The sequence below is a fragment of the Salvelinus alpinus genome, chromosome 30 (genome assembly GCF_045679555.1).
Source record: "Salvelinus alpinus chromosome 30, SLU_Salpinus.1, whole genome shotgun sequence".
In the NCBI taxonomy this organism is placed as follows: domain Eukaryota; kingdom Metazoa; phylum Chordata; class Actinopteri; order Salmoniformes; family Salmonidae; genus Salvelinus; species Salvelinus alpinus.
The window spans coordinates 24,285,591-24,313,556 of record NC_092115.1 but is presented as its reverse complement, the minus strand read 5'-3'; the positions used below and the strand labels follow the sequence as shown (position 1 = coordinate 24,313,556).

The following is a 27,966-nucleotide window of genomic DNA, read 5'->3' as shown; positions in this document are numbered from 1 at the left end:
GCCCACCTCCAATTGACTCAAATGATGTCAATTAGCCTATCAGAAGCTTCTAAAGCCATGACATAATTTTCTGGAATTTTCCAAGCTGTTTAAAGGCACAGTCAACTTAGTGTATGTAAACTTCTGACCCACTGGAATTGTGATACAGTGAATTCTAAGTTAAATAATCTGTCTGTAAACAATTGTTGGAAAAATTACCTGTGTCATGCACAAAGTAGATGTCCTAACCGACTTGCCAAAACTATAGTTTGTTGACAAGAAATTTGTGGAGTGGTTGAATTTTTTTTTTAATGACTCCAACCTAAGTGTATGTAAACGTCCGACTTCTACTGTAAATATGACTTTTTTCAGAGAGTGTAGTAGTTGACCCATGCCCTATAACCAATTAGTAGGAATTGTCAACGGGCAGGGCTATGGGTCTATCTGTGATTGACTGTATGACAATGTCAAAACACATTTGTACAGTGTGTAAGGGCAGTGGTCACCAACCATCCTCCTGGAGATCTATTCTCCGGTAGGTTTTCACTCCAACCATCACATAGCACAACAGATTCCGCCAAGTAAGTTCTTGTTAAGAAGCTAAGTGTAATTATGTGGGTGCAATAAGTATGAAATACTAACTCTTCCATCTTTCCTGTCACAGGATGTGATTATAGTTGACTATAGTAATGTCAGTGTTGGAGAAAGCTTGTGATGACGATGTAAATAAAACCACTACTTGTTTCTATTTTATACCATTGATGACTACTTTGTTGCTTCTCTATACCTCCTATTCGATTATGTTTAGCTAACACCCTCTTACTTTCACCATGATCTGTTTTCCTCTCAAAGAAACACCTTGAGCACATGTAAAACAAATACTTACAAACTTTCATTCTAACCTTGTTTACGGACTGTTTATGATGTTATGTAAATAACTGACAAGAGAATGTATCTTGAATGACAACAACCTTTCATTGCAGTCTGGTTTCTTTGTTCAACTTTCAGCAGAAAACATTTAAAAAATTGTAATTGAAGAGTGTTTACGCATATTTTTTTTAAATAAGTTAAAATCTCCAGTATCATCACAAAGTTTAATTCGTAAAATTATTAAATAGACTTTGTGATGATACTGAAGATTATACCATATAATCTGCCATCTATTCATTGCAGAATGCAATGAGTATAGGCCAGGATGGTCCACCATGCAAACAGGCTGTTCTGGCCCTGCATCTTCTGGTGATCTATTGAAAACTGTACAACAATGATATAGCAAATTAAGATGCATTATGTATGCCTTCTGTAATGATGACAAGACAAGGTAGCCAACTCACCTATGGAAGTTTGTTGTTTTCAGGGTCCAATTCCAGCTCCAACTGACAGGTAGAATACGATGTGCCTTTGTTGTTTTTTTTTTTGAAGGGTTGGGCTCTAGACCATCCTATCAGCCAATCAGGGCTGTGAATGTAAATATCACATTTCATATTCAAATGTTTTTCCTAACAGACTGAGCAGTTCAGTGGCTCAGAGATGATGATTAAACATATATTTTTGAGTTATATAAAAAAAAAGATAAACACACACAATGAATTATTAGACATAAAGTGATGATGTAACAATAGAAAGACTGCATGGGGCTTTAAGTTACATTTGCCTCCAAACAATTGTGGGCCCCCTCTTTCATTTTCTACCAATGCTCTTGAAAGGGTCCCCCCCCTCCCTCTCTCCATTTGTCCATCCAGCACATCAGGTTGGATTTTCCCCCATTCCTTTTCTGGTCACTCAGATAGGGGTTGGGGTTGGGAAAGCTCAAATGAAGGATAATCTCCTAAAGGTCCTTTGCAGTGGGGGATGAGGCCCGGCAGCAGCCATTCACTTTTTTTTACACCGTTGCAGCTGGATCTCAAAGCACTTCGATAAAAAGCGGAATGTTTTGCAGGCAGATCCTCAGGCTGGTTGCGGAATTCTTGCCTCCCACTGTTAGGAACCTTTTTACCCCTTAAGGGGCCCCTGCCATAACCGCCAGTTGCTTCTAGCTGGGCTGTTTGCAAATTGAACCTGACAAAAACAGTGGGGGTGAAAAAATGGGTGCATTTAGACGTAAAACAGCTGCAAATCTACGTTTGATCAATAAAGAGGTATGATTTCTAGTAAGTTAGTTACATGAGTGATATGGTCCAAATTCTATTACTTTGTGAGCTCTGTTGGACTGGTAGCACACACACCTGCACAGCTGAAATCTTTTATTATTACAATGGCATTGTTCAATGTGAAAAAATACATTATAGCCGAATCAGTAAGAATCTCACTCAAACTAACTTGCAAGGCTGCATGCAAGCTGGCTACTACGTGTTTGTTAACCAATTGCTTAGTTGCAGGAAACATTTAAATAAGCAGAATTTAATAAAGAAACTGTAACAAAATGAGTTTGTTCAAATCTAAAGACACATGTCACCCGCCCCACGCAATATTAGTGTTCTAAGTGTCGACAGGTGATCGTGATCAGGTCACGATCAGATGTGAGCATGGAGAGATGGTTCAGGGACTTCCTATAGCAGTCCCGTGGTGTCATTCCTGAAAGATTGATAGTAGAGTGGACCACAATCCCATCAATATGGCCAATGCTAAGCAGCTTCAATATCCAGATACAATTACAGTAGGCCTATTTACAACAGTTTTGAAACCATTATCATCTAATTTGGTAGTTACTTGGTCTTATCAAAGTTCTAAAGGACAGTTCATTCCTGGACAACAGGGCCATGAGAAGAAAACCCACAAATTCAACCACACATAATGGCAGTAAAACAAATTAAGGAAAAAAGGTTAAGGGGCCAACCCACATTTAATAATATGTACAAGTCCATTTTTGTAGTTGAATGTCCTATCTCAAATATTATAATAATATTTTTGTACTAAGGCAAAGTCATCAACACAGTTACCTTTAGAGAGACTCCCACATAAGATGATGCATATATTTATCATTAAAGTTAAAGCCCTTCTTACACTATTACCGTGGCAACAAGCTAATTCATTTAAAGAATGGGGCATGGTTTATATAAGGCAAGTTACAACTAAATGCAAGTGGTATTTTCTATTGCAATTAGAGTTGACTTGGCAAATAAATCTCAAGATCAGAGTAAAATAGTTTTTGTTTATCTTATGTATTAATGCTGTAAAAAAAAGAATAAGTAAAAAAAAGCTCAGGTTTCTGCTGTAGAGGTTTTCAAGCATCCTCAAGACCCCCAACTCTGGTTTGCTCAGTTTGCAGGTGCATCACATTATATAGCACTAGTGATTCCAAGCATAAGAACCCCTAGTTTTTATAATACCAACTTTACCTGCATACATAACAATTTAGGCTATGTAGGCATGCTCGTTTTTATTCCAATTAATTAAATACATAGGTTTATCCTTTGTGTCTGTAAACTACTTTTCTCATGTGTCAAACAGATGGGCCGTGTGTGAGAGAGTGGTGTTCAGATGGTGTGAGACTCAGACAGAATCACTGTTCAGTGGCTGTTGTGCACTAGCCTATTCATAAAAGTGCCTCAAAGAATACGGTTAAGGAGGACGGACAGTGCATACAACTCGACGTCAACTGTGTGTAGAGTGACTGCCTGAATAGAGAGGTTTACTTTCCTCACTTACTGTATGTGTGTAGGGGCAGGGTTAGTGATGTCAGTCTGAAAGTAACATATAAAACGTTTCAGCGCGTTGTTTTGATCTTGTGAATAGGCTGTGGAAGAGGGCGAGACTGGCGGTTCATCAGCGCAGAAAATATATTAACAATTTCAAATGGGGATACAAGAGGACTTTACGCGCGCTTGAAGGTGATTTAACGAACAATTTTTCTTTGGAAAGTCTATTACCAGGATCAGCATTTAGTCTGATTCCCATTTACTTGCACTCATCTCTTGTCTCATACCTTGTATTGTTACTTTGCAACTAAATGCAGAGAAAGGAAATAGCAAGTAAAAGAACAATAGACAATAGTTTATGGCTAGCTTACTTATATTTCTGCCATTGTGTCGCCTAATGACTGCATTTCATTTAATTTCACCTGAGGTTAATATTTCAATAAAGCTTATCTTTACTGTATATGACTTTACAGTATAGCCCTTGAATTATAAATATTGTCTTAAAAGCATCAGCCAGCTTGTTCATTATTTTTGGCCACCCCTGCATCCTACTCACTGGGTGAATGTTAGGTTAACAACAACGGACACTATCGAAACAGCGCACAAGGGGGAGATTGGTGGCAAGACCTGAAATAACCTTTATTTTGCCAGGTATGGATGAAAACATTGAAAGCATTACTTGAATGGGCCTATACTGAAAGAAGATAAAGAGAAAACCCACCAGTGACAATAGAATTCCCACTGAATTCTTTGGACAAACACGTCGACATAGTAGACCTATTTCAAAAATTAATTCCAAATTCTAAATTGATGCTGCAAATACAGTAGCCTAATAACAATAGTTTCCTCATTTGTGTTCAATCAGGCGGTATAATGGCAGGCTGCTCTGACCGTCACTTTCCTTAATAGGCATGACCCGTTTACAGTGTAGCAGGTTTCAAAGGCGAGTTGATGTGATGCGCGCAGGTGAGGCTAGATGTGAGTCAAGTTGACGTTTTCCTTTGACCGGTGAAATAGCCAGAAGCTTTTATAAACCAAATATAAGTTGAACCTCAATATGCAATAGCCTAAAGATTTTGCACTGTCAACGTCACATACTGCTACAGTTCCGCCCTTTGAGTGCACTCTATTTAGCTGCGTTTTGAAGTCGAGAAGTAAAACTGGCATCTGAGGAAAATAGGTGTGACAAACCTGCCTTGTAAACACATGTGAATTAAAGTGTTAGTCTAAGTAAATGTTTAATAAAGGGCATTGAATGCAGTGCACTAAATAGACCAGCCCAAACCAAAATAGGCAATTGCTTATGCAAAACATAGGCTACCTGCTTAAAAAGTTTTAATCCTTGGATTTATTATAATACTATTATTTTAGAAATATACAGAGTTACCCAGTTATCATTTAATGGGGAATATGTGTTTTAATCAAATCAGATCTTGTTGCTAGTTTATTCAACTTTTATATCTTAGAAGGAATAAACTAAAAACATTCCAAAATATCAATTCCAAATCTAAACTCCAAAATGTTGTGTCTCAGAATACTGGCTGTTGTCCTCATAATGATCTACACATGGTTGCTAAACTCTGCTCAATCAGATCATATCCAAAAGTACAAACGCACATTGGCTCAGAGAGCTGACAGTGAAGTGGCTCACTTAGCAAGTGAACAGTGCAGGTCCACTCGACAGCCGAGACAAGTAACATACTCAGCATCAGTTCTACATCTCCCTCCAGTGGCTCACCCAAGCAGATACACCACAAGGCAAAGAGGTCTCTATCATATAGGTCCTCTTGAGAAGTCCTCTTGTTCAGGTGGGTGCAATTCTGATGCTAATTCTAACCCAGGACTGCATAGTGCCTCTCATTGGGGCAATGGTGAGAAGAAGGTTAATCGGGGAAACTCTGAGGCAGTGCTACCCAAAGACAAGGAGGAGAGACATGTTAAGAGTATGGGGATGGTCAGTTCTCCTCACCTCGACTCCAGTAGAAAGCCTCCCAGTCAGCCTGAGATGACAGTGGATTCAAACATTGACAATGACAAACCAGAGGTTGATGGTGTGCGCTCTGAGGGCCAGGACAAGCAGTTGCCGCTCAAGAAGCAGCAGAGAGTTCCGACTGACACGCCCACCTTCCACAGAAGGGTCCGCCGTAGCCCGGCAGTCTCCAATGGTGAAGACAGTCGGGCAGCTTTCCCTGAAAGCATAGTAAACTCCCGGGGGATATTCTCTACGTTTCGACAGCTCAGTGACTATTCTGCTGAGAGTGAGGACTACCCTGGGGATCAGGAGGGACCACCTAACCCCGGCCCCGCCAGAATGTTGTGGGGTGCCCAGATCCCAGATGTCCACCCTAAGTGGATGTCTGCTTTGTACTTTAATGGACAGAAGGAACAACTGAGGGTCAATCCAACAGCTGGTATTGAGCTTCCTCGGGCTAAGTTCAGTGTTGAACTGTGGGTCAAACCAGAGGGTGGGCAGACTAACCCAGCCATCATAGCAGGTGAGTGATATTCCACAACTCTCTCTCTCTCTCTCTCTCTCTCTCTCTCTCTCTCTCTCTCTCTCTCTCTCTCTCTCTCTCTCTCTCTCTCTCTCTCTCTCTCTCTCTCTCTCTCTCTCTCTCTCTCTCTCTCTCTCTCTCTCTCAGAATACACTTCAGACACAATTTATCTTGCATTGCACACTTAACATGTCTGGGTTTGTTTAATTCATCATTCATATATTAATTTAATGGTTACATTTAATTGTTAAAATTGTTAAAAAGGATCAAATTCAGTGTGAAGACCACACATGACATGGTTGGGTAGATGAGAGGAATTGGGAAATCAGCCATTATGTGGTGGAAATGGGTTATTAAGGGGTGAAATTCCGCTGGGCACACCACGTCATTTTAACTTAGAAATGTGGGTCATTTTTGGTTGAGACATTGATCAATGAGATTTGAACTTTTATTCACCACTCAATAAGACAGCCAGAAGTTTGTTGAATTCTCAATTTGTTATCACTATGCTTTCAACCATCTAAAACCACAACCAAATTGCAATGGGAATTTTTTTATGTGTTAACACTGGACTTTCAACCATTTCAAAGCACAAAAAAAGTTCAAATGGGAATACAATGTCAGATATTTTGTATTTATACAGCAACTTAATGTGTTATTACTGTTCTTCATCAAATAGCACAAACAAATTACATGGATTGTAGTTTACATTAAAAGTACATAGTGCAAATGATCAATGCAGTTCGAGATTCTACACAGATATTTATATTGTGTAGATCTCAGTGGAGGCTGCAGAGGGGAGGACAGCTCATAATAATGGCTGGAATGGAGCGCATGGAATGGCATCAAACACATGGAAACTATGTGTTTGATGTATTTGATACCTTTCCACCTATTCCGGTCCAGCCACTACCACGAGCCCGTCCTCCCCAATTAAGGTTCCAACAACCTGTGGTAGATCTCCACAGACCTGCAACCTTTGCATGCTATCTTGAACATGCACGCTTTCTATAATTACATAATAATACTTTTCTAGTTACAGTTACCTCAACATGTGGCCATGGATGAGTTACTAATTTTAAGGTTAAATACAATTTGTTTGTAAGATAGCCTTAACTATAGGCTATTTACTGTATTACATAAGTCTTATCAAAATGTTAGGTTGACAATGGAACCAAATATCAAGATTTAAAGGAGATGTATCTAATGCTTGGATAGTTTAATCAGAGCCACTGCCTTAATCCTATTCTTTAACTTTTATTTTTGGTTTAGTTGGGGATGTGTATAAAGTTAATAGGCTATTTACCGTATTGAAAAAGTGAATGTGAATTGTGTTTGGTTGTCAACACAACCAAATATTAACGTTTTAAGGAGATGTATATTTTGTGCCACTGACTTAGTCTGACTCTAATTCCAGTCTACAAATGAATAATTGATATGTTGGAATCGCATCTCTATCTCAACCAAAAATCTAAGTTAAAAAATAGGACTAAATCAAATCAAACTTTAAAGGCACGTTAAATAAAGTTTGATTTGATTTAGTCCTGTTATTTAACTTAGAATTTTGGTTGAAATGGAGACTTGAATCTAACCTATTCATTATTAACTTGAAGATTACATTTGACATCAACCAAAACTTTAGGCCTATATGTATTGTCTATTTTTAGTTGAACCCTGGGTTGAACTAAAACAATAGCTGTTGATAACTTTGCAAATGTTAAATAGGCCAAAATATTATTATTATATATGACTTATAGAGTATAGTTACATTTCATTTGCTCAGTTAAACCTACCATTTGGAATGACTTCGATAGCAACAATGGATCTATTTAGTTATTATGAGATCTCTCAATAATCATTCTCACGGTAGCACATTGATAGCAGTCAGTGACAAATATCACATCTAAGTAGGGCTGGGCTTGGTTACCCTGGATGGGAAACTAAATGTAGATAAATCAACTCTCCAATAGGAAGTGCTGCCCAGCCTATAGTTTTTTTCTGATAATGGATATAACTTTGACGTTCTGACGTTGTTTCAAAGGTACAAATTCAACATATTTTATACCAGGTTTGTATATGTTGAAAATAGGTTACCACGATGACATAATTCTGTGGTTGAAAGTTCACACTCAAAACAACAGTTGATGACTTTTTGCAAATCCAATGTATTTTCCACATACTGTAGATTCCATGTCACAATAAGTTGACAAATGACGCTGAAACAACATTAGTGGCCGCCACCTGCAGGCTTGTTGTTTTGATATCACGTTTTGAGAGGGTTAATGCTTAGTCATAGGCTACCCAGCAAGTAGATCCATTGCCACATGTGATGAAAAGTTCAATTAATACATTTTAAGTTATCCCAATCATTGGATTAATATCAAAACTAAATTCCTTTTTACAAGCCGTTTCCTCTGCTGTCTGTGAGGTGGGATAAATCAAAGATGTCTAGTCTAGTTTAAAACTTCAAAAAGGAGGAGTAAACTGAATTGCAAGGTTCAATTTAAATAACATTGTTATTGATAGTGTAATCTCCTCGTATCCTGCAGGCGATATACCCACTCTAGTCCAACAGCAGAATAAGGCTAAGGGTTGAAGGCAATATGATATAGGCAATTAATTATTCATTATTTCACTGCATGAATGTAGAAAATCAAGAAAAGAATCACAGTATTATTTGTATTGGGATGTAATTTATTGAATGATGTGGGAAATAGCCAGGATCAATGATTGAACCAGGGACTTCTCATATGTTAAACTAACATGCTACTGAAGGGGGTTAGGCAACCACAAGTCCACAAGAGCCACAATGCCTGCAGGTTTTCATCCTTGTCTTTTAACCAGGACTGGAGGAAGCAACTGGGTACAATTGCTCAATTAAGGCTAGGATTCAATCCGATCGCGCTTTGTCGGCTATGTGCAATTTAAAGGTCATTTTCCGGTTGAACCGGCATATGCAGCGTTTACCGTGAATGCGGTCTCCGCGAACGCAGGAACAGTGCCTTTAAAAAGTGCATAGCCGACAAGTGTGATCAGATTGAATCCCTGCCCAAGAATCATCGAGAATAGAACCCCCCTTACCAACCCCTCTATCTATGCAATTGCAATTCTGAAAATAGCCACACTTAATAGTTGTGTTTAGTAGGACTGTAGATACACTCTTAGATAAAATGGTTCCACATGGGTTCTTCGGCTGTCCCCATAGGATAACCTTTTTTTTTTTTTTTTCCAGGTAGAACCATTTTTGGTTCCAGACAGAACCCCTTTGGGATCAATATAAAAACCCTCTGTGGAAAGGGTTCTACATTGAATCCAAAAGGGTTCTACCTGGAATCAAGAGGGTTCTCCCTGGAACCAAAACAGGTTTTTCAAAGGGTTCTGCTAGATAGCACCTTTTTTGATAAGAGTGAAGCTACACTACTCATTTGGGAATTGCTCATGTTTCCACCTCCTTTTAGTTTCTCTTTTTATTTTATTTGTATATCCTCGTCACATGTCACTTATATTCATCATGACCTACAAGCTTTGGCCTCAATCTTTAGTGACCCTTATGTGACATTTCACAAATTAGTTTATTCCACAATTATATTATCACTTTTTTTTTTCTATTAAAATAATGATTTTCTGAACTGGGTTTGATTGGCAAAATTAACATTTTAACAGATAAATTACAGACTAGTTTTATCTCTTGTAAATCTGCCTCTCTATTGTTGCCAGATAATAATACAGTATCAAGACTTTTACTTGGCAGAGATGCTGTGTTCTAACCACTACGTTGAGTGAATTAAATGCTTAACCATGATATTGGCCAACCCTCCTGAGGGATATTTTCATACAATTTCCCAGCTTTCTTTTCAATATCCCAAAAATGTCACGTTTTTGTGTGTACAGTGTGTATGGAAGGAAGGTGAAGGGGTTCCCTGACCTTTAGCTGTCCCGGCATAGAGCATCTGGAAGCCAGATGTGAGTCTCTCTTTTTGAAAAACAGCTGGGAATCAGTGCCTTGTTTAGGGAAATACCTTCAACCCCTCAACTCTCTGGGTAATTTGGCTTTAATTACATTGGAAGAGGATGCTGAATGTTTATGTCTTTTTACAAAATAATATTTGTCTTCCTTTTGTGTAGGGGTTTTTGACAACTGCTCCTACTCCTTAAGTGAGAAAGGATGGTCAGTAGGTATTCGGACAGTAGAACCCGGGGGGAGAAAAGATGCCAGATTCTTTTTTACACTTCGTACCGACCGCGCTCCCAAAGCAACGACTATCTATGGGCATCAGCGCTACCACCCTAACTCCTGGACTCACCTGATGGCCAGCTACAATGGTCACAATATGACCCTCTACATAGATGGTGCCAAGGTTGCGGAGAGCCGTTTGCAGTCTGGTAACCTCTACAGCCCATTCATGGAGACCTGTCGAACACTTCTTCTCGGTGGGGACCAATCAGACCTTGGGCACAACTTCCGAGGGCACATCGGAGGTATTGTGTTATGGGTGCTTCCTCGCACTCACGAGGACCTCCTGAAAGGGCGCTCTCAGATTGATAAGAGGGAACCAAACCTCGCTCTCTGGGCTGACTTCTCTGAGGTAGAGCAACATTGGAGTCCTCATAAGGATGGCTACCACCCGTCCATAGTCATTATCCCTATCCCTGAGCTGGAACATGTGTCCCCCTTCGTGCCCCCTCCCTGTGGGTTAACAGCCTGTGACAACACAGACATCATCCTCGGCTACAATAACCACTGGCAGCTGCGCACAGAGAAAAGGATCAGCTACCGCATTGTCAACATCTGTAACGACGACGGAAGTCGTCCCACTGTCTCTCAGGCCCAGATCCAGCAGCAGCACCAGGCACTTGTCGAAGCCTTCCGTTCCCACAACATCAGCTTGGAGCTGAGCACGCATACCATCCAGAACACATCTCTACGCCAGCGCTTCATCCTAAGCAACTGCCGGATCAGTAAGATTGGTAACAGGCACTGTGATGCGGAGTGTGACCACCCACTGACGGGCCATGATGGTGGGGACTGTCTGCGCCTGGGGCCCTGCTACAACTGGAAGAGGCGGGACGGGGTCTGCAACACAGAGTGCAACAGCATCCACTATGACTTCGATGATGGGGACTGTTGTGATCCGGAAGGCACGGATGTCCTGAAGACCTGCTTCGACCCAGAGTCCCCAGACAGGTGAGATATTTTCTTTCAAAAAAAATTTGGGGCAGGAATCCTCAACCCTGCTCCTGGAAATCACTGGTCTATGAGTTTCTCCTGTAAAACTTTACATTAGGTGCTCTTATACCTGTGCTCTTATATCTGTAATTACTTTAGTAAGTAGGGAAAAAATATGAATAGTTGCTGCGTTGGGCAGTTGTCCCAATCGTTTAGACAATAGTCGTTAATGAGTCACAAACAATACCTTTATGCATTTTGGGGTCCAGAGCAATCTTCTATCTAATATCAAATTAAATTAATCTGTTTATAATGATGTTCTTTACTAGTACTGACAAAGAAAAAAATAGGTTTTGTCTCTGTCATCCTTAGCCTTCCTTAGCTGCCGCAACCAAAAAAGTATTTTGCTGCCTGCCCCTGTAATTATTATGGGACTTTGTGCATGTTGTGAGTTTTTAACGATAATGGCGGTAATGATATTGAGGTTCTACAGAGACCTTGGGAGCTTAATGCCTAATTAGCGATATCTTGATTTACTAAAGAGGCCTTAAGTGTCTGTCTTCAAGGCACACAAATTTAAACTCTGGAACAGTTTCTGAAAGCAAGTGAAACTGGGAATGGAAAGAGAAGCCAAAGTATACAGTTATTATGGCTAAACAATGAAAGCAGAAGTCTCCTCCGCTCCGTTCTATTCATTTTGACAGGCAGGCTTATTTGCGTTTCAAACAAAACACATGATGTATTGCCATAATATCCTTTTTGCTTAATAGTGCACAGCATGTAGGTAGAAATACTAAACTTGAGTATGTTGTCTGATCCATTTCACAGATGTGAGAGATCAATAGACCATCTATATACATATAACGTTTGGACAACCCTGCTCATTCAAGGATTTTTCTTTATTTTTACTATTTTCTACATTGTAGAATAATAGTGAAAACATCAAAACTATGAAATAAAACATACGGAATCATGTAGTTGGTTACTTAATACACATATGGAATTATCGTGTAGTAACCAAAAAAGTGTTAAAAAAATCCAAATATATTTAATATTTGAGATTCTTCAAAGTAGCCACCCTTTGCCTTGATGACAGCTTTGCACACTATTGGCATTCTCTCCACCAGCTTCACCTGGAATGCCTTTCCAACAGTCTTGAAGGAGTTCCCACATATGCTGAGCACTTGTTGGCTGCTTTTCCTTTACTCTGCTGTCCAACTCATCCCAAACCATATCAATTGGGTTGAGGTCGTGTGACTGTGGAGGCCAGGTCATATGATGCAGCACTCCATCACTCTCCTTCTTGGTCATAGCCCTTACACAGACTGGAGGTGTGTTGGGTCACTGTCCTGTTGAAAAACAAATGATAATCCCACTAAGCGCAAAACAGATGGGGTGGCATATTGCTGCAGAATGCTGTGGTAGCCATGCTGGTTAATTGTGCCTTGAATTCTAAATAAATCACTGACAGTGTCACCAGCAACGCACCCCCACACCATCACACTTCTTCCTCCATGCTTCACGGTGGGAACCACACATGCAGAGATCATCCGTTCACCTACTCTGCGTCTCACAAAGACACAGGGTTTGGAAGAAAAAATCTCAAATTTGGACTCATCAGATCAAAGGACAGATTTCCACCAGTCTAATGTCCATTGCTTGTGTCTCTTGACCCAAAAAAGTATATTTTTATTATTGGTGTCCTTTAGTAGTGGTTTCTTTGCAGCAATTCGACCACGAAGACCTGATTCACGCAGTCTCCTCTGAACAGTTGATGTTGAGATGTGTCTGTTAACTCTGTGAAGCATTTATTTGGGCTGCAATTTCTGAGGCTGGTAACTCGAATGAACTTATCCTCTGCAGCAGAGGTAACTCTGGGTCTTCCTTTCCTGTGGCGGTTCTCATGAGAGCCAGTTTCCTCACAGCGCTTGATGGTTTTTGCGACTGCATTTGAAGAAACGTTCAAAGTTCTTAACATTTTCCGGATTGACTGACCTTCATGTTTTAAAGTAATGATGGACTGTCATTTCGCTTTGCTTTTTTGAGCTGTTCTTGCCATAATATGGACTCGGTCTTTTACCAAATAGGGCTATCTTCTGTATACCACCCATACCTTGTCACAACACAACTGATTGGCTCAAATGCATTAAGAAGGAAATAAATTCTACAAAATAACTTTTAACAAGGCACACCTGTTCATTGAAATGCATTCCCGGTGACTACCTCATGAAGCTGGTTGAGAGAATGCCAAGCGGGTGCAAATCTGTCATCAAGGCAAAGGGTGGCTACTTTGAAGGATCTCAAATGTCAAATATATTTTGATTTGTTAAACACTTTTCTGGTTACCACATGATTCCATGTGTTATTTCATAGTTTTGATGTCTTCACTATTATTCTACAATGTAGAAAATAGTATGAATAAAGAAAAACCCTTGAATGAGTAGGTGTGTCCAAACTTTTGACGGCTCTGTATATTTCAGGAGGTTGGTTGCACTTTAAATGGGGACGGGATTGTGATAATAGCTGGAGTGGAATGAGTAGAACGGTATCAAATACATGAAACACATGGTTTGCATGTGTTTGATGCCATTCCATTTACTCCGTTCCAGACATTATTATGAGCCATCCACCCCGTCCACTGATTATATATCTTGATATACTGTGCATTTCCGAGCTTCCTATGCGTTGCAAAGTATCATAGACTGCTTAAAATGAGCTACAATTTCCTGTAGATTATTTACAGTTGAAGTCTGAAGTTTACATAGACTTAGGTTGGAGTCATTAAAACGAATTTTTCAACCACTCCACAAATGTATTGTGGTTAGGACATCTACTTTGTGCATGACACAAGTCATTTTTCCAACAATTGTTTACAGAGAGATTATTTAATTTATAATTCACTGCATCACAATTCCAGTGGGTCAGAAGTTTACATACACTAAGTTGACTGTGCCTTTAAACAGCTTGGAAAATACCAGAAAATTATGTCATAGCTTTAGAAGCTTCTGATAGGCTAATTGACATCATTTGAGTCAATTGGAGGTGTCCCTGTGGATGTATTTCAAGACCTACCTTCAAACTCAGTGCCTCTTTGCTTGACATCATGGTAAAATGAAAAGAAATCAGCCAAGACCTCAGAAAAAAATTGTAGACCTCCACAAGTCTGGTTCATGCTTGGGAGCAATTTCCAAACGCCTGAAGGTTCCCCGTGCATCTGTACAAACAATAGTACACAAGTATAAACACCATGGGACCATGCAGCCGTCATACCGCTCAGGAAGGAGACGCGTCCTGTCTCCTAGAGTTGAACGTACTTTGGTGCGAAAAGTGCAAATCAATCCCAGAACAACAGCAAAGGACCTTGTGAAGATGCTGGAGGAACCTGGTACAAAAGTATCCATATACCCACAGTAAAACGAGTCCTATATCGACATAATCTGAAAGGCCGCTCAGCAAGGAAGAAGCCACTGCTCCAAAACCGTCATAAAAAAGCCAGATTACGGTTTGCAACTGCACATGGGGACAAAGATAATACTTTTTGGAGAAATGTCCTCTGGTCTGATGAAACAAAAATATAACTGTTTGTTCTTAATGACCATTGTTATGTTTGGAGGAAAAAGGGGGAGGCTTGCAAGCCGAAGTACACCATCCCAACCGTAGAAGCACAGGGGTGGCAGCATCATGTTGTGGGGAGCTTTGCTGCAGGAGGGGCTGGTGCACTTCACAAAATAGATGGCATCGTGAGGAATAAAAATTATGTGGATATATTGAAGCAACATCTCAAGACATCAGTCAGGAAGTTAAAGCTTGGTCGCAAATGGGTCTTCGAAATGGACAATGACCCCAAGCATACTTCCAAAGTTGTGGCAAAATGGCTTAAGGACAACAAAGTCAAGGTATTGGAGTGGCCATCACAAAGCCCTGACCTCAATCCTACAGAAAATGTGTGGGCAGAACTGAAAAAGCATTTCCGAGCAAGGAGGCCTACAAACCTGACTCAGTTACACCACCTATGTCAGGAGGAATGGGCCAATATTCACCAACCTTATTGAGGGAAGCTCACATTCTTAAAATGAAGTGGTATTCCTAACTGACCTAAGACAGGGAATTTTTACTTGGATTAAATGTCAGCAAATGTTGAAAAACTGAGTTTAAATGTATTTGGCTAAGGTGTATGTAAACTTCCGACTTCAACTGTATATGTTAAATTGGGGCTCCTTTCCCAAACTGATTGTTGGGGTTTATATTTTCATTTGAAGCAATATTGTTGCTGAGATTACTTGGGCACTAATAATACATTTGGAGTGCAGTCAGTCAGTGTGTTGTTTTGCACAATGAGGGAGTGATGGTATTTGTACTTTAAAGAGCAACAACAGCAGCTAAAAAGCCAGGTCCCTAGACAGATATAAAATTAAGTGTGTGGAAGGCATGAGCGTAGAACTGACTTCTGATTTATAGCTTGCAATGATGTAATCTCTCTTTATTACTTGCCAAAGTTTTCCCTACCTCTTACCCTTCACGAAAACTGTATGAATTGCGAATCCACCAGAGATTCAAATGCTTCATAAAACAGGGCTCTCTGGAATATCTGCAGCGCAGGTCTTTAAAAGGCTCTTGACCTGAGCTGGTTGGAAAAGTGCAATCTGTTGACTGCAATCCAGAGTTTTAGAATAATTAATGCAGGGATGACATTTTGATGGCATCTGTGGAGTGTACAATTTTATCTTTGGCTCTGGGATTTTTGGTATTTTTCTGTTTGAGTTACGGTCCAGGTATCTGCAGCTCGGCAATAGAACTCAATCCCTAGCCAATTGCTGTCACTACACAAATGGGTTGTTCAAGCAGACAGAGAGACAGCCATGAGGAATGGCCAGGTACATGAAGATTTTGGCAACATAAGAAAGTGACAGGAAAAACGAGGAGGACATTTTAGCCATTAATGCTGGGATATTCCCCTGCTGCTGAGGGGATCCAGAATTGGTGGTTTGAATCTGTTTGCAAGGCAAACTGGGTGGTTCTCAAAAATCACTTTTTCTCCAACAATGAAAGAATCAGGGTTTAAATTAAGCATGAACAGAATGGAAAAAAGATACATGGCCTTTGAGTACGGTTCTACAGTCCCAGTTCAGATTATCCAAGAAACACAGACGATTTTGAACATAATTCTATAAAATTTGTGCGGTATAACACTTTTTAAAGGAAGTAGGCCAGATGTATTTTTTTGGAGTGCCAGTGTTGTAAGACGTTTGTTTATGAATATTAGACTTCTCAACAGACTGAATGTTGTCCAAAGCTATACTGAATGGATTATATCAACCAAAACAGTGCTTCAACATGTAGAATTCAACATAAACAATCAAGGATTTATTAAAAACAATCCATCTGTATTTCATATGTTATGAATATGCATTATGAAGCTCATTTGACTTAATGATAAATTTGAGCAGATTGGCACAGCTTTTGCTTGTTTAATGAAACTTGAATGTAAGGCAGGCTACACTTGGTCAGTTCTTGGGTGGTACACATCCAAGAAACAGTAGGTGGTTCAATTAATGGGCTAGACTATTTGGCAGGTTTCGAAAGGGCATTTCAAACGAATGGGCCAGTGATAGGTGCAAAGGCTTTCCAGCTATAACAGCACAAAATAAAAATTACGTGACATATTCTAGAGTAAGGATTGTGGAAACAAACTTTTAAATTGACCCAGATTAAAAGCAGGGAATGCAAGAAAAAAAGAAATGCTAATGACATATACTTCTTCTCCCTGCTGCAGAGCCTATATGAGTGTAAAGGAACTGAAAGAGGTGTTGCACCTGAGCAGCACAGACACCCTCAATGTTTTCTTTGCCAACAACTCAGCCCGTGAAGAGTTAGCAGGGGCTGCAACCTGGCCATGGGCAAAGGAGGCCCTCAACCATCAGGGTAAGCTACTGCTATACCCCTTCCTTCTGTCTTTACCTGAATCAAACATAAAAGTAATTGAGCTACACAATCCCTTCAAAATGATATGCATGCTAAAACATGCCAAACTGGATTACATTGACGTCCACTTGTGGTCAGTAAAAATTACACCAAACTAAAAAGCAGAAGAGGTGCAGGTAGGCATTGCCCTTGTCTTCAAAATCTGGTTATGATTCTCTCTCTCCCCCTCTCATTCTCACTCTCCCTCTCTCCCTCCCTCCCACTCATTCACTCTCTTCCTTCTTCACTCTCCCCCTCACTATCCTCATCTCTTGCCCTCTACTCTTTGTTCTCAGTATTAGCCGTAACAAGATTAATGAGCCTTAATCCGGGGTATAAAAGAAAACACTTGTAGCGTGCATAGATTTCCCGGCAGATTGCCTCCTAATCATTAGGGCTTTCCAGTGTAAAGACAATCCCGACAACAACCAAACAAAAACCAGAAATGTCAGGGTAATGCCCTTTTGCCATTTATACATCGCTGCCAGCCCATTTGACTGTTTAAGCACTCGTTAAAGGTAAGAGTTTTCTCCTCACATCCAGCTCTTTCATAAATCCAAACTTTACCTGAAGTGGGAAGGTCTTTTTCTAATTGGTTTGGCTGGTATTATTTTGGCTGTGTATTACTAAAGAAATTGCTCTACCAAATAAAAAAAGACTGTACTATGTTACAGTCAAGTTGCTTCTTGTAAATTATCCTTTAGTCTTCTATTCTCTTCTGTGTATTCTCTTCCATCTACTGAAGAGCTTTAAATCACTCACAAAGAGTGCTTGGCCGGGGAGTGAAACCCCTTTAAAGTATTATTCTCTGTTCAATCAGGTTTGTTGTTGTGTTCCCTCTGGGTTGTGTCTTACCTCCTGGCACATTCATTATGGGCCCTGGGGATGGCGTGCGGAGCATTCCAGCACAGATGTCCTTTTCTTCGTCCTCAGAGTTGAACTGCATCAACAAGCCAGTCAGTGTTTTGGGCTGGGCTTTCTCTGATGTGTCCCTGATGGACCGTCGTCTTGCAGGTTTCCCTCCCCTCTTTGAACCCCACAGCTCCCACAATTGAGGATATTTCACTCAAAGCCATGAATGATACGGGGAAAGACGCAATGGTGCCACGACTGTAAGAGAGAAGAGAGACTTTGCAGTGTCAGTTGTGTAGTTACTTTTCACAGTCTTATTTTGTAACAAATTGTCAAGCTTGTATATCAGATGACACAGGAATATATATAGTACGGTCCGAAATGATTGACACCCTTGATAAAGATGAGCAAAAATTACTGTATAAAATAAATTATTAAAATACTGAGCTATATTGTATGCTCAAAAAATGTGGGAAATTGTATACTTTTATACTTGTTCAATTGCTCAGAGAAAGAGGTTTTGTTTAACAATACTTTTTTCTCTCAAAAAGGTAGGGTTCAAAATCATAAAATGAATTCCCTTCAATACCTCAATACCTTGTGAGAATAAGGGCACTGAGCCTTGTTCTAAAATGTTTTATGAGTTGGAGAACACAGTGGGAGGGATCTTAGACTATTCCTCCATACCGAATCCTTCCATATCCTTGATATCCTTTGTCAGCACTTATGGACTGCCCTCTTCAATTCAAAGCACATGTTTTCAATGGGTATCAAGTACAGAGACTGAGATGGCCATTGCAAAATGTAGATTCATTATTTTATTTTTTTACCAATTAACCATTTATTTGTGTATTTTGATGTGGGTTATTGTCTTGCTGGAAGATCCACTTACGGCCATGTTTCAGCCTCCTGGCAGAGGCAACCAGGTTTTTGGTTTAAATGTCCTGGTACTGGGTAAAGCTCATGATGCCGTTGACCTTGGCTCCAGGACCAGTGGAAGCAAAATAGCCCCATAAGATCAAAGTTTCAAATCCAAGGTGAGTTATTGAAAGGCATTGAAAACAGGGGTGTCAATCATTTTGAGAAAAAAGTATTACTTATTGAACAACATCTCATTCTCTGAGCATGGTCCACATTAGTATGTATTAGTATAAAATCATTTCCCAATTTGTTTTGCATATAATATAGCTCAGTATTTGAATTATTTATTTTGTAAAGTCACTTTTGCTCATCTTTATCAGGGTGTCAATCATGTCAAGGCCACTGTATGTTTACCCAGACCTGATGATTTATGTCTGAGGACAAACCATGATAACCTTTTTAATGAGTCCTATCAGAAGTCTTCATCTGACAAGAGGATCCTCTACCAATTAACTTCGATTGTACCAGAAAATATTCTCCACCGAAGTGAATGTTGAAGCAGAACCCTGAAATACATCTGTCAATATTTACAGGCTATAAATGTGCTATTAAAGTGAAGTTGTCTCAACGGGCCCAGCGGAAGTCCTCACAAATTGAATAGTGTTTCTAATTAGAAAACAAATAGCATTTGTATTCTATTCCAGCTCTTAAAGTTAATAATGAGCAATAACCACTGCTTCCATATTCCATAAATTACATCATAAGAAATTATGCAAATTATTTCTGGGGAAAGCACTATACTTGTTTCTTACATGCTGAGTTAAAACTGCTGACGGGTTGCCTCATGTCTAAGTGGTTATAAATGTCACATCGTTTAAGGTTTTTATGACATTAGTTGGTTATAAAACCAAGTGTTAAAATGGTATTATTCAGAAGCTTGTCAGACAAAATGTGTTTGACTGTTTGCTTGAGATGGCAAGCTTGACTAGCTAGTCAAGAAACACACAAAAAACATTGACACAGTCAATGAAATAGACATAAATAGAGATTGTGTCTGATTCATCTTCGCCCCAAAAAATAATGTCCCACTGTGATCATGGAGCTAGATCGTCTGGGATAGAAGTTATTTACGGGCTGTAAGAAATACCACCTAGCTATTTAGGAAGCAACAAAGGCAGATTATTTCAGCTATCTCGCCACCTGTTGAGTTCTGTTAGAGTGGTAACATGACAACGATATCATCCGATCCTATCCACAGGTGGAATGGTCCTCAATCCATCCTACTTTGGCACTGTCGGACACAATAACACAATGATCCATGAGATGGGCCATATCTTTGGACTGTATCATGTCTTCAAGGGGGTCAGTGAGCGGGAGTCCTGTGATGACCCTTGTCAGGAGACTACTCCCTCCATGGAGACAGGAGACTTATGTGCAGACACGGCTCCTACACCAAAGTCAAAGGCCTGCCATGACCCTGGCCATGTAAACGACACCTGTGGGATAACGCTCTACCAGGACACACCGTACAACAACTACATGAGTTACACAGGTAGGTCTACTGTAACCTCTCTGCAATGCTGTCAACATAAGCTAGGCTGCATCCCAGTTCATCCCTTCATAGTGCACCACTTCTGACCTGGGCCCTAAGGGCCCTGGTCAAAAGTAGTACACTATAAAAGGAATAGGTTTCTGTTTGGGACGCATCCCTAGAATGAGGCTGTGGTGCTGTATTCCTACTGCAAGACCACAAAGGTCTACTGTATATACAGTATTAAGTTACGTCCAAGTGTATTGCATTTGGACTAGGGATTGCATAGTATTGATAATTCATCCACATCAAACTTGAGTGATCAAGATTCTCTTGGCTGTTTAATGATGATTTCCGCTGGGAACATTGACTCTACTCTACTTTCACTTCTTCTCCTGAGACGATAACTGCACCAACCATTTCACACCAAATCAAGTGGCTCGGATGCATTGTTATATGGATCTAGTCTACGAGAACTGGCTGAAAGGGAGAAGGCCCACCCCCATCCCTCTCAAGCCCATGGTGATTGGACAGAGCTCAGACTCGGTCTCCATTCATTGGCTTCCACCTGTAAGAGGGCCACTTCATCAAAGGTAGAATAATTGTGTAGCTACATTTTTTCCTCATATCAACAATAATGAGATAGGATGCATCCCAAATGGTTTCAATTCCCTATATAGCTCACTACTTTTAACCAGTGCCCATAGGGAGCCCATAGTGCACTATAAAGGGAATAGGGTGCCATTTGGGATGCAGACATAGATATTCATGAATGATCATGACAATTTCAAATATTTTCTGATACTTACATTTGAGCACCTCTATTGACAGTTCTCCTACAGTGGATAGTGTAAACTGCAGGGACTGTGAGGCAGATGGTGTGTTCCATCAGTATGCCTATGAGGCCACATCGCCACGGGTCTGTGACTCCTCCGGATACTGGACACCTGAAGAGGCTACTGGTCAGTATTTTTCTTTAGCCACTCATGGGCCTGTGTGACTCAGATTGGTGGCACATGCCACTTGCAACATCAGGGTTGTGGGTTCAATTCCTGATGTGGCCATCCATAACAAAATGTATAGATGCACCTCTGTAAATACTTTTGTATAAAAGTGTCTGATAAATGGCATATACTATGATAATTACATTGGCCACTAGTAAACAGTCTAGGAAAGAAGTCTCAGAGATTGCACACTCAGTGACATGTCTCTGACACCCCAAACACATAATAAAGTAGACACGTATTCATTGTCTGAAAAAAATGACTGATTTTAGTGTCCGTTTTGAACATACACAAAACATTCAGTTACAGTTTAGTTTCTGCCTTTCTACCAGGAGGGTCCCCTGTTCTCCTGTGGGTAAGGTGCGTGCAAGGATAAAGACTGTCTGGAGAAAAATACGATAATCATTAAATGATACTTGCCAGGCTAAATAACTTATTTTGTTTTAGCCATAAGAAAAACACGGTGCTTGGCAGGGTCAACTTTTGGTAATGTTGGGTGCTGTGGAACATTAAACTGTCATAAAAACAATGTATCCTGTAGCGCTTTGAAACCTTATGCTTCATGTACCAGTTCCTTATTATCCCAATCAAGATTATTTGAGTGTACAGAAGACCAGTCTTTTGACATGACGTGTAAAACGTTTAGAAAATTCTACAAAAATATTTGGAAATTCTCAGATGGAATTTATGCTTTGAAAAGAGACAGAGAAATCAAAATCAAGTTCAAATTAAATCAAATGTTATTTAGCACATGCTTCATGAACAACAGGTGTACACTAACAGTGAAATGTTTGCTTACAGGCCCTTCCCAACAATGCAGAGAGAAAAATATAGAAAATATTAACACTTGGAATAAATACACAAAGAGTAACGATAACTTGGCTATATACACAGAGTACCTGTACCAAGTCTATGTGCAGGGGCACGAGGTAATTGAAGTAAATATGTACAGTATATAAACTGTAGGTAGTGGTAAAGTGACTTGGAAACATGATAGATAACAGTAGCAGCAGCATATGTGATGAGTTAAAAGAGTTAATGCAAAGAGAGTCAATGCAGACAGTCCAGGGAGCTATTTTGTTATTATTTAGCAGTCTTATGGCTTCGGGGTATAAGCTGTTCAGGGTCCTGTTGGTTCCAGACTTGGTGCATCGGTAATGCTTGCCATGCGGTAGCAGAGAGAACTGTCTGTGACTTGGGTAGCTGGTGTCTTTGACAATTTTTAGGGCCTTCCTCTGACACCACCTGGTATAGAGGTCCTGGATGGCAGGGAGCTCGGCCCCAGTGATGTACTGGGCCGTACGCACTACCCTCTGTCATGCCTTGCAGTCGGATACCATGCAGTTCCCATACCAAGCGGTGATGTATCCAGTCAAGATGCTCTCAATGGTGCAGATGTAAAACTTTATGAGGATCTGAGGGCCCATGCTATATCTTTTCAACGTCCTGAGAGAGGAGGCATTGTCGTGCCTTCTTCACAACTGTGTTGGTGTGTGTGGACCATGTAAATCCGTTAGTGATGTGGACACCGAGGAACTAGAGGCTCTCGACCCCCTCCACTACAGCTCTGTTGATGTGGATGGGGGCGTGCATGGCCCCTCCATTTCCTTTAGCCCACAATCAGCTCCTTTGCTCTTGCTGATGTTGAGGAAGAGGTTGTCTTCCTGGCACCACACTGCCAGGTCACTAACCTCCTCTCTATATGCGGTCCATTGTCAGGCCTACCACTGTCGTGTCGTCAGCAAACTTAATCATGGTGTTGGAGTTGTGCGCGGCCACGCAATTGTAGGTGAATAGGGAGTACAGGAGGGGACTAAGCACCCACCCCTGAGGCGCACCCACCCCTGAGGCGCACCCACCCCTGAGATGCCCCCATGTTTAGAGTCAGTGTGGCGAATGTGTTGATGCCTACCCTCACCAACTGGGGACGGCCTGGTCAGGAAGACCGGAGGATCCAGTTACAGAGGGAGGTTTTCAGTCCCAGGGTCCTGAGCTTAGTGATGAGCTATGAAGGCACTATGGTGTTGAACGCTGAGCTGCAGTCAATTAACAGTATTCTCACATAGGTGTTCCTCTTGTCCAGGTGGGAGAGGACAGTTGGAATGCAATAGAGATTGTGTCATCTGTGGATCTGTTGGGGCGGGATGCGAATTGGAGTGGGTCCAGGTGTCTGGGATGATAGAATTGATGTGAGCCATGACCAGCATTTCAAAGCTTTTCATGGCTACAGATGTGAGTGCTATGGGGCGATAGTAATTTAGACAGGTTACCTTGGCATTCTTGTGCCCAGAGACTATGGTGGTCTGCTTGAAACATGTGTAGTTGAAGTCGGAAGTTTACATACACTTAGGCTGGAGTCATTAAAACTTGTTTTTCAACCACTCCACACATTTGTTGTTAACGAACTATAGTTTTGGCAAGTTCTTTAGGAGTTCTACTTTGTGCATGACACAAGTAATTTTTCCAACAATTGTTTACAGACAGATTATTTAACTTATAATCCACTGTATAACAATTCCAGTGGATCAGAAGTTGACATACACTAAGTTGACTGTGCCTTTAAACAGCTTGGAAAATTCCAGAAAATTATGTCATGGCTTTAGAAGCTACTGACAGGCTAATTGACATAATTTGAGTCAATTGGAGGTGTACCTGTGGATGTACTTCAAGGCCTACCTTCACACTCAGTGCCTCTTTGCTTGACATCATGGGAAAATGAAAAGAAATCAGCCAAGACCTCAGAAAAATATAAAATAATTTAGACCTCCACAAGTCTGGTTCATACCTTGGGAGCAATTTCCAAATGTCTGAAGGTATCACATTCATCTGTACAAACAATAGTACGCAAGTATAAACACCATATGGACCACGCAGCCGTCATACCGCTCAGGAATCAGACGCGTTCTGTCTCCTAGAGATGAACGTACTTTGGTGCGAAAAGTGCAAATCAATCCCAGAACAACAGCAAAGGACCTTGTGAAGATGCTGGAGGAAACAGGTACAAAAGTATCTATATCCACATTAAAATATTGACATAATCTGAAAGAACACTCAGCAAGGAAAAAGCCACTGCTCCACAACCGCCATAAGAAAGCCAGACTACGGTTTGCAACTGCACATGGGGACAAAGATTGTACTTTTTGGAAAAATGTCCTCTGGTCTGATGAAACAAAAATAGAACTGTTTGGCCATAATGACCATCGTTATGTTTGGAGGAAAAAGGGGAGGCTTGCAAGCCGAAGAACACCATCCCAACCGTGAAGCACTGGGGTGGCAGCATCATGTTGTGGGGCTGCTTTGCTGCAGGAGGGACTGGTGCACTTCACAAAATAGATGGCATCACGAGGATGGAAAATTATGTAGGTATATTGAAGCAACATCTCAAGTCATCAGTCAGGATGTTAAAGCTTGGTTGCAAATGGGTCTTCCAACTGGACAATGACCACAAGCATACTTCCAAAGTTGTGGCAAAATGGCTTAAGAACAACAAAGTCAAGGTATCGGAGTGGCCATCACAAAGCCCTGATCTCAATCCTACAGAAGATTTGTGGGCAGAACTGAAAAAGCATGTGTGAGCAAGGAGGTCTAAAAAACTGACTCAATTACCCCAGAATTGTCAGGAGGAATGGGCCAAAATTCACCCAATTTATTGTGGGAAGCTTGTGGAAGGCTACCCAAAATGTTTGACCCAAGTTAAACAATTTAACGGCAATGCGACCAAATACTAATTGACTGTTGGCAAACTTCTGACCCACTGGGAATGTGACGAAAGAAATAAAAGCTGAAATAAAAAACTATTATTCCGACATTTCACATTCTTAAAATAAAGTGGTGATCCTGACTGACCTAAAATAGGGAATTGTTACTAGGATAAAATGTCAGGAATTGTGAAAAACTGAGTTTAAATGTATTTGGCTAAGGTGTATGTAAACTTCCGACTTCAACTGTAGGTATTATGGACTGGGTTAGGCAGAGGTTGAAATTGTCAGTGAAGTCACCCGCCAGCTGGTCAGCGTATGCTCTGAGAACACGTCTTGGTAATCAGTCTTGCCCCGCAGCCTTGTGAATGTTAACCTGCTTAATGAAAGGTCCTATTCGCATCGGCTACCGAGCGAGCGAGATCACACAGTCATCTGGAACTGCTGGTTCTCTCATGCATGGTTCAGTGTTTCATGCTTCAAAGTCAGCATAGAAGGCATTTAGGTTGTCTGGTAAGCTTGCTTCACTGGGCAGCTCGCAGCTGGGTTTTTCTTTCTAATGTTTGATAGTTTTCTAGCCCTGCCACATCCGATGAGCATTAGAGCCGGCGTAGTAGGATTCTGTCTTAGTCCTGTTTTGATGCTTTCCCTGTTTGATGGCTCATCGGAGGTTGTCATAGGATTTCTTATAAGCGTCCGGATTAGTGAGAACTCTCCATGCATTACTTTTAATAACGATAAATACAATTACAGCATTAGCCAGGAGAAAAGAGTGGAATCTATAATTCTGGGGGAGACACACAGTCTGTTGGCTTTTGTTGTGTACTGTAGTGTAGTTTATGGGAGAGAGTTCTATTACCTGCTTGTCCATGTTTAAGCCATGGAGTTCATTCATGGGCCTTGAGAACTTCTGTTGGAACAGGAAAACAAAAGTTTTACAAATTAAAAAATTAAAGAGGCTTTTTGTACACTGAGTGTACAAAACATCATCATATTGAGTTGCACCCCCTTTGCCTCAGAACACCCTCAATTTGACAGAGCATGGCCTCTACAAGGTGTTGAAAGTGTTCCACAGGGATGCTAGCCCATATTGACTCCAAAGCTTCCCACAGTTGTGTCAAGTTGGCTGGATGTCTTTTGAGTGGTGGACAATTCTTAATACACACAGGACACTTTTGAGCATGAAAACCCCAGCAGGGTTGAAGTTCTTGACACACTCAAACCAGTGTGCCTGGCACCTACTACCATATCCCGTTCAAAGGCACATAAAACTTTTGTCTTGCCCATTCACCCTCTAAATGGCAGATATACACAATCCATGTCTGAATTGTCTAAAGGCTGAAAAATCCTTTAACCTGTCTCCTCCCCTTCATCTACACTGATTGAAGTTGATTTAACAGGTGATCAATAAAGGATCATAGCTTTCACCTGTATAACTCTTTTGAATGCCGAAAAACATTGGTTTTACATTTAACAATAAACTTGAACTTTTCTCCAAGAGTTGCTGAATTTCTTCTTCACTTCAGTTTGCTCCTAAATTCATACACATTGGTTGAAGAGCGAGGTCACTGTGTTTCCTTCCCTTAACTAGGCAAATTCTTATTTACAATGACGGCCTACTCCGGCCAAACCTGGGCGATGCTGGACCAATTGTGCGCTGCCCTGTGGGACTCCCAATCACGGTCGGATGTGATACAGCCTGGATAAGGTTGATTAGTTATACTATACAGCCGACAATGCGGTTGTTAAAGGCATTTTCCCAGATGCAGAGATCGCATTCATGGTAAATGCTGCGTATGTCAGGTCACGCGTAAATTACCTTTAAAATAGTTTGTTGCGCTATAACGCTCCTTACATTAGCAGCCAAGTCTTAGAGCAAAACGTATTATATTTTACAAAAATCCTTGCTACTCCATTAGTATGATATGTTACGTTTGGTATGACAGTAGGTTACCTAAGGCAAAAACTAAAGGAGGGTGGTCTGGCGGGATTGATGGGTAAATGTATAATGTGAATTTCTAGCAACCCAAAGGTTGTCTGTTCAAATCTCATTATGGACAACTTTAGCATCTGAGCTAATTAGCAACTTTGCAACTACTTACTACTTTTTAGCTACTTTGCAATTACTGAGCATGTTAGTTAACCCTTCCCCTAATCCTAACTTTAACCATTTATCCTAACTCTTAACCCTAACCATAGCCCTAACCTAACGTAGCATATCATACTAATGCATTCAAACATAATATATCATACTAAAGCAGTTGAACATGAAATATACTACTAAAGCAGTCAAACATAATATTTCATACTAAAGCAGTTAAACGTAGCATATCATATTATACAAATGGCAGCATTCGCGCGAAACTGAAAGCGCGAACCACTGCTTTTAACCAGGGCAAGGTGAAATATAACCGAATACAAACAGTGTAGCTATTCCCTCCGCAAGGCAATCAAACAAGCTAAGCGTCAGTATAGAGACAAAGTAGAGTCGCAATTCAACCGCAGACACAAGAGGTATGTGGCAGGGTCTATAGTCAATCACAGATTACAAAAAGAAAACCAGCCCAGTCGCGGACCAGGATGTCTTGCTCCCAGACAGACTAAACAACTTCTTTGCTCGCTTTGAGGACAATACAGTGCCACTGACACGGCCCGCTACCAAAACCTATGGACTCTCCTTCACTGCAGCCGACGTGAGTAAAACATTTAAACGTGTTAATCCTCGCAAGGCTGCAGGCCCAGACGGCATCCCCAGCCGCGTCCTCAGAGCATGCACAGAC

The 27,966-nt window shown here is 40.7% G+C and overlaps 1 protein-coding gene across 1 annotated transcript in view; it reads left to right on the top strand.

The window, feature by feature from the left end:
- Positions 1–3,557: 3,557 nt before the first annotated feature.
- The window catches only part of pappa2 (pappalysin 2), a 63,613-nt gene continuing 39,204 nt past the window's right edge, over positions 3,558–27,966 (top strand). Inside the window, exons 1-6 of the mRNA XM_071376399.1 lie at positions 3,558–6,112; positions 10,238–11,297; positions 17,053–17,201; positions 20,212–20,505; positions 20,885–21,077; positions 21,316–21,446. Of these exons, the coding sequence (XP_071232500.1) occupies positions 5,137–6,112; positions 10,238–11,297; positions 17,053–17,201; positions 20,212–20,505; positions 20,885–21,077; positions 21,316–21,446 (2,803 nt within the window). The 5' untranslated portion in view covers positions 3,558–5,136. The remainder of the gene's footprint in view (positions 6,113–10,237; positions 11,298–17,052; positions 17,202–20,211; positions 20,506–20,884; positions 21,078–21,315; positions 21,447–27,966) is intronic.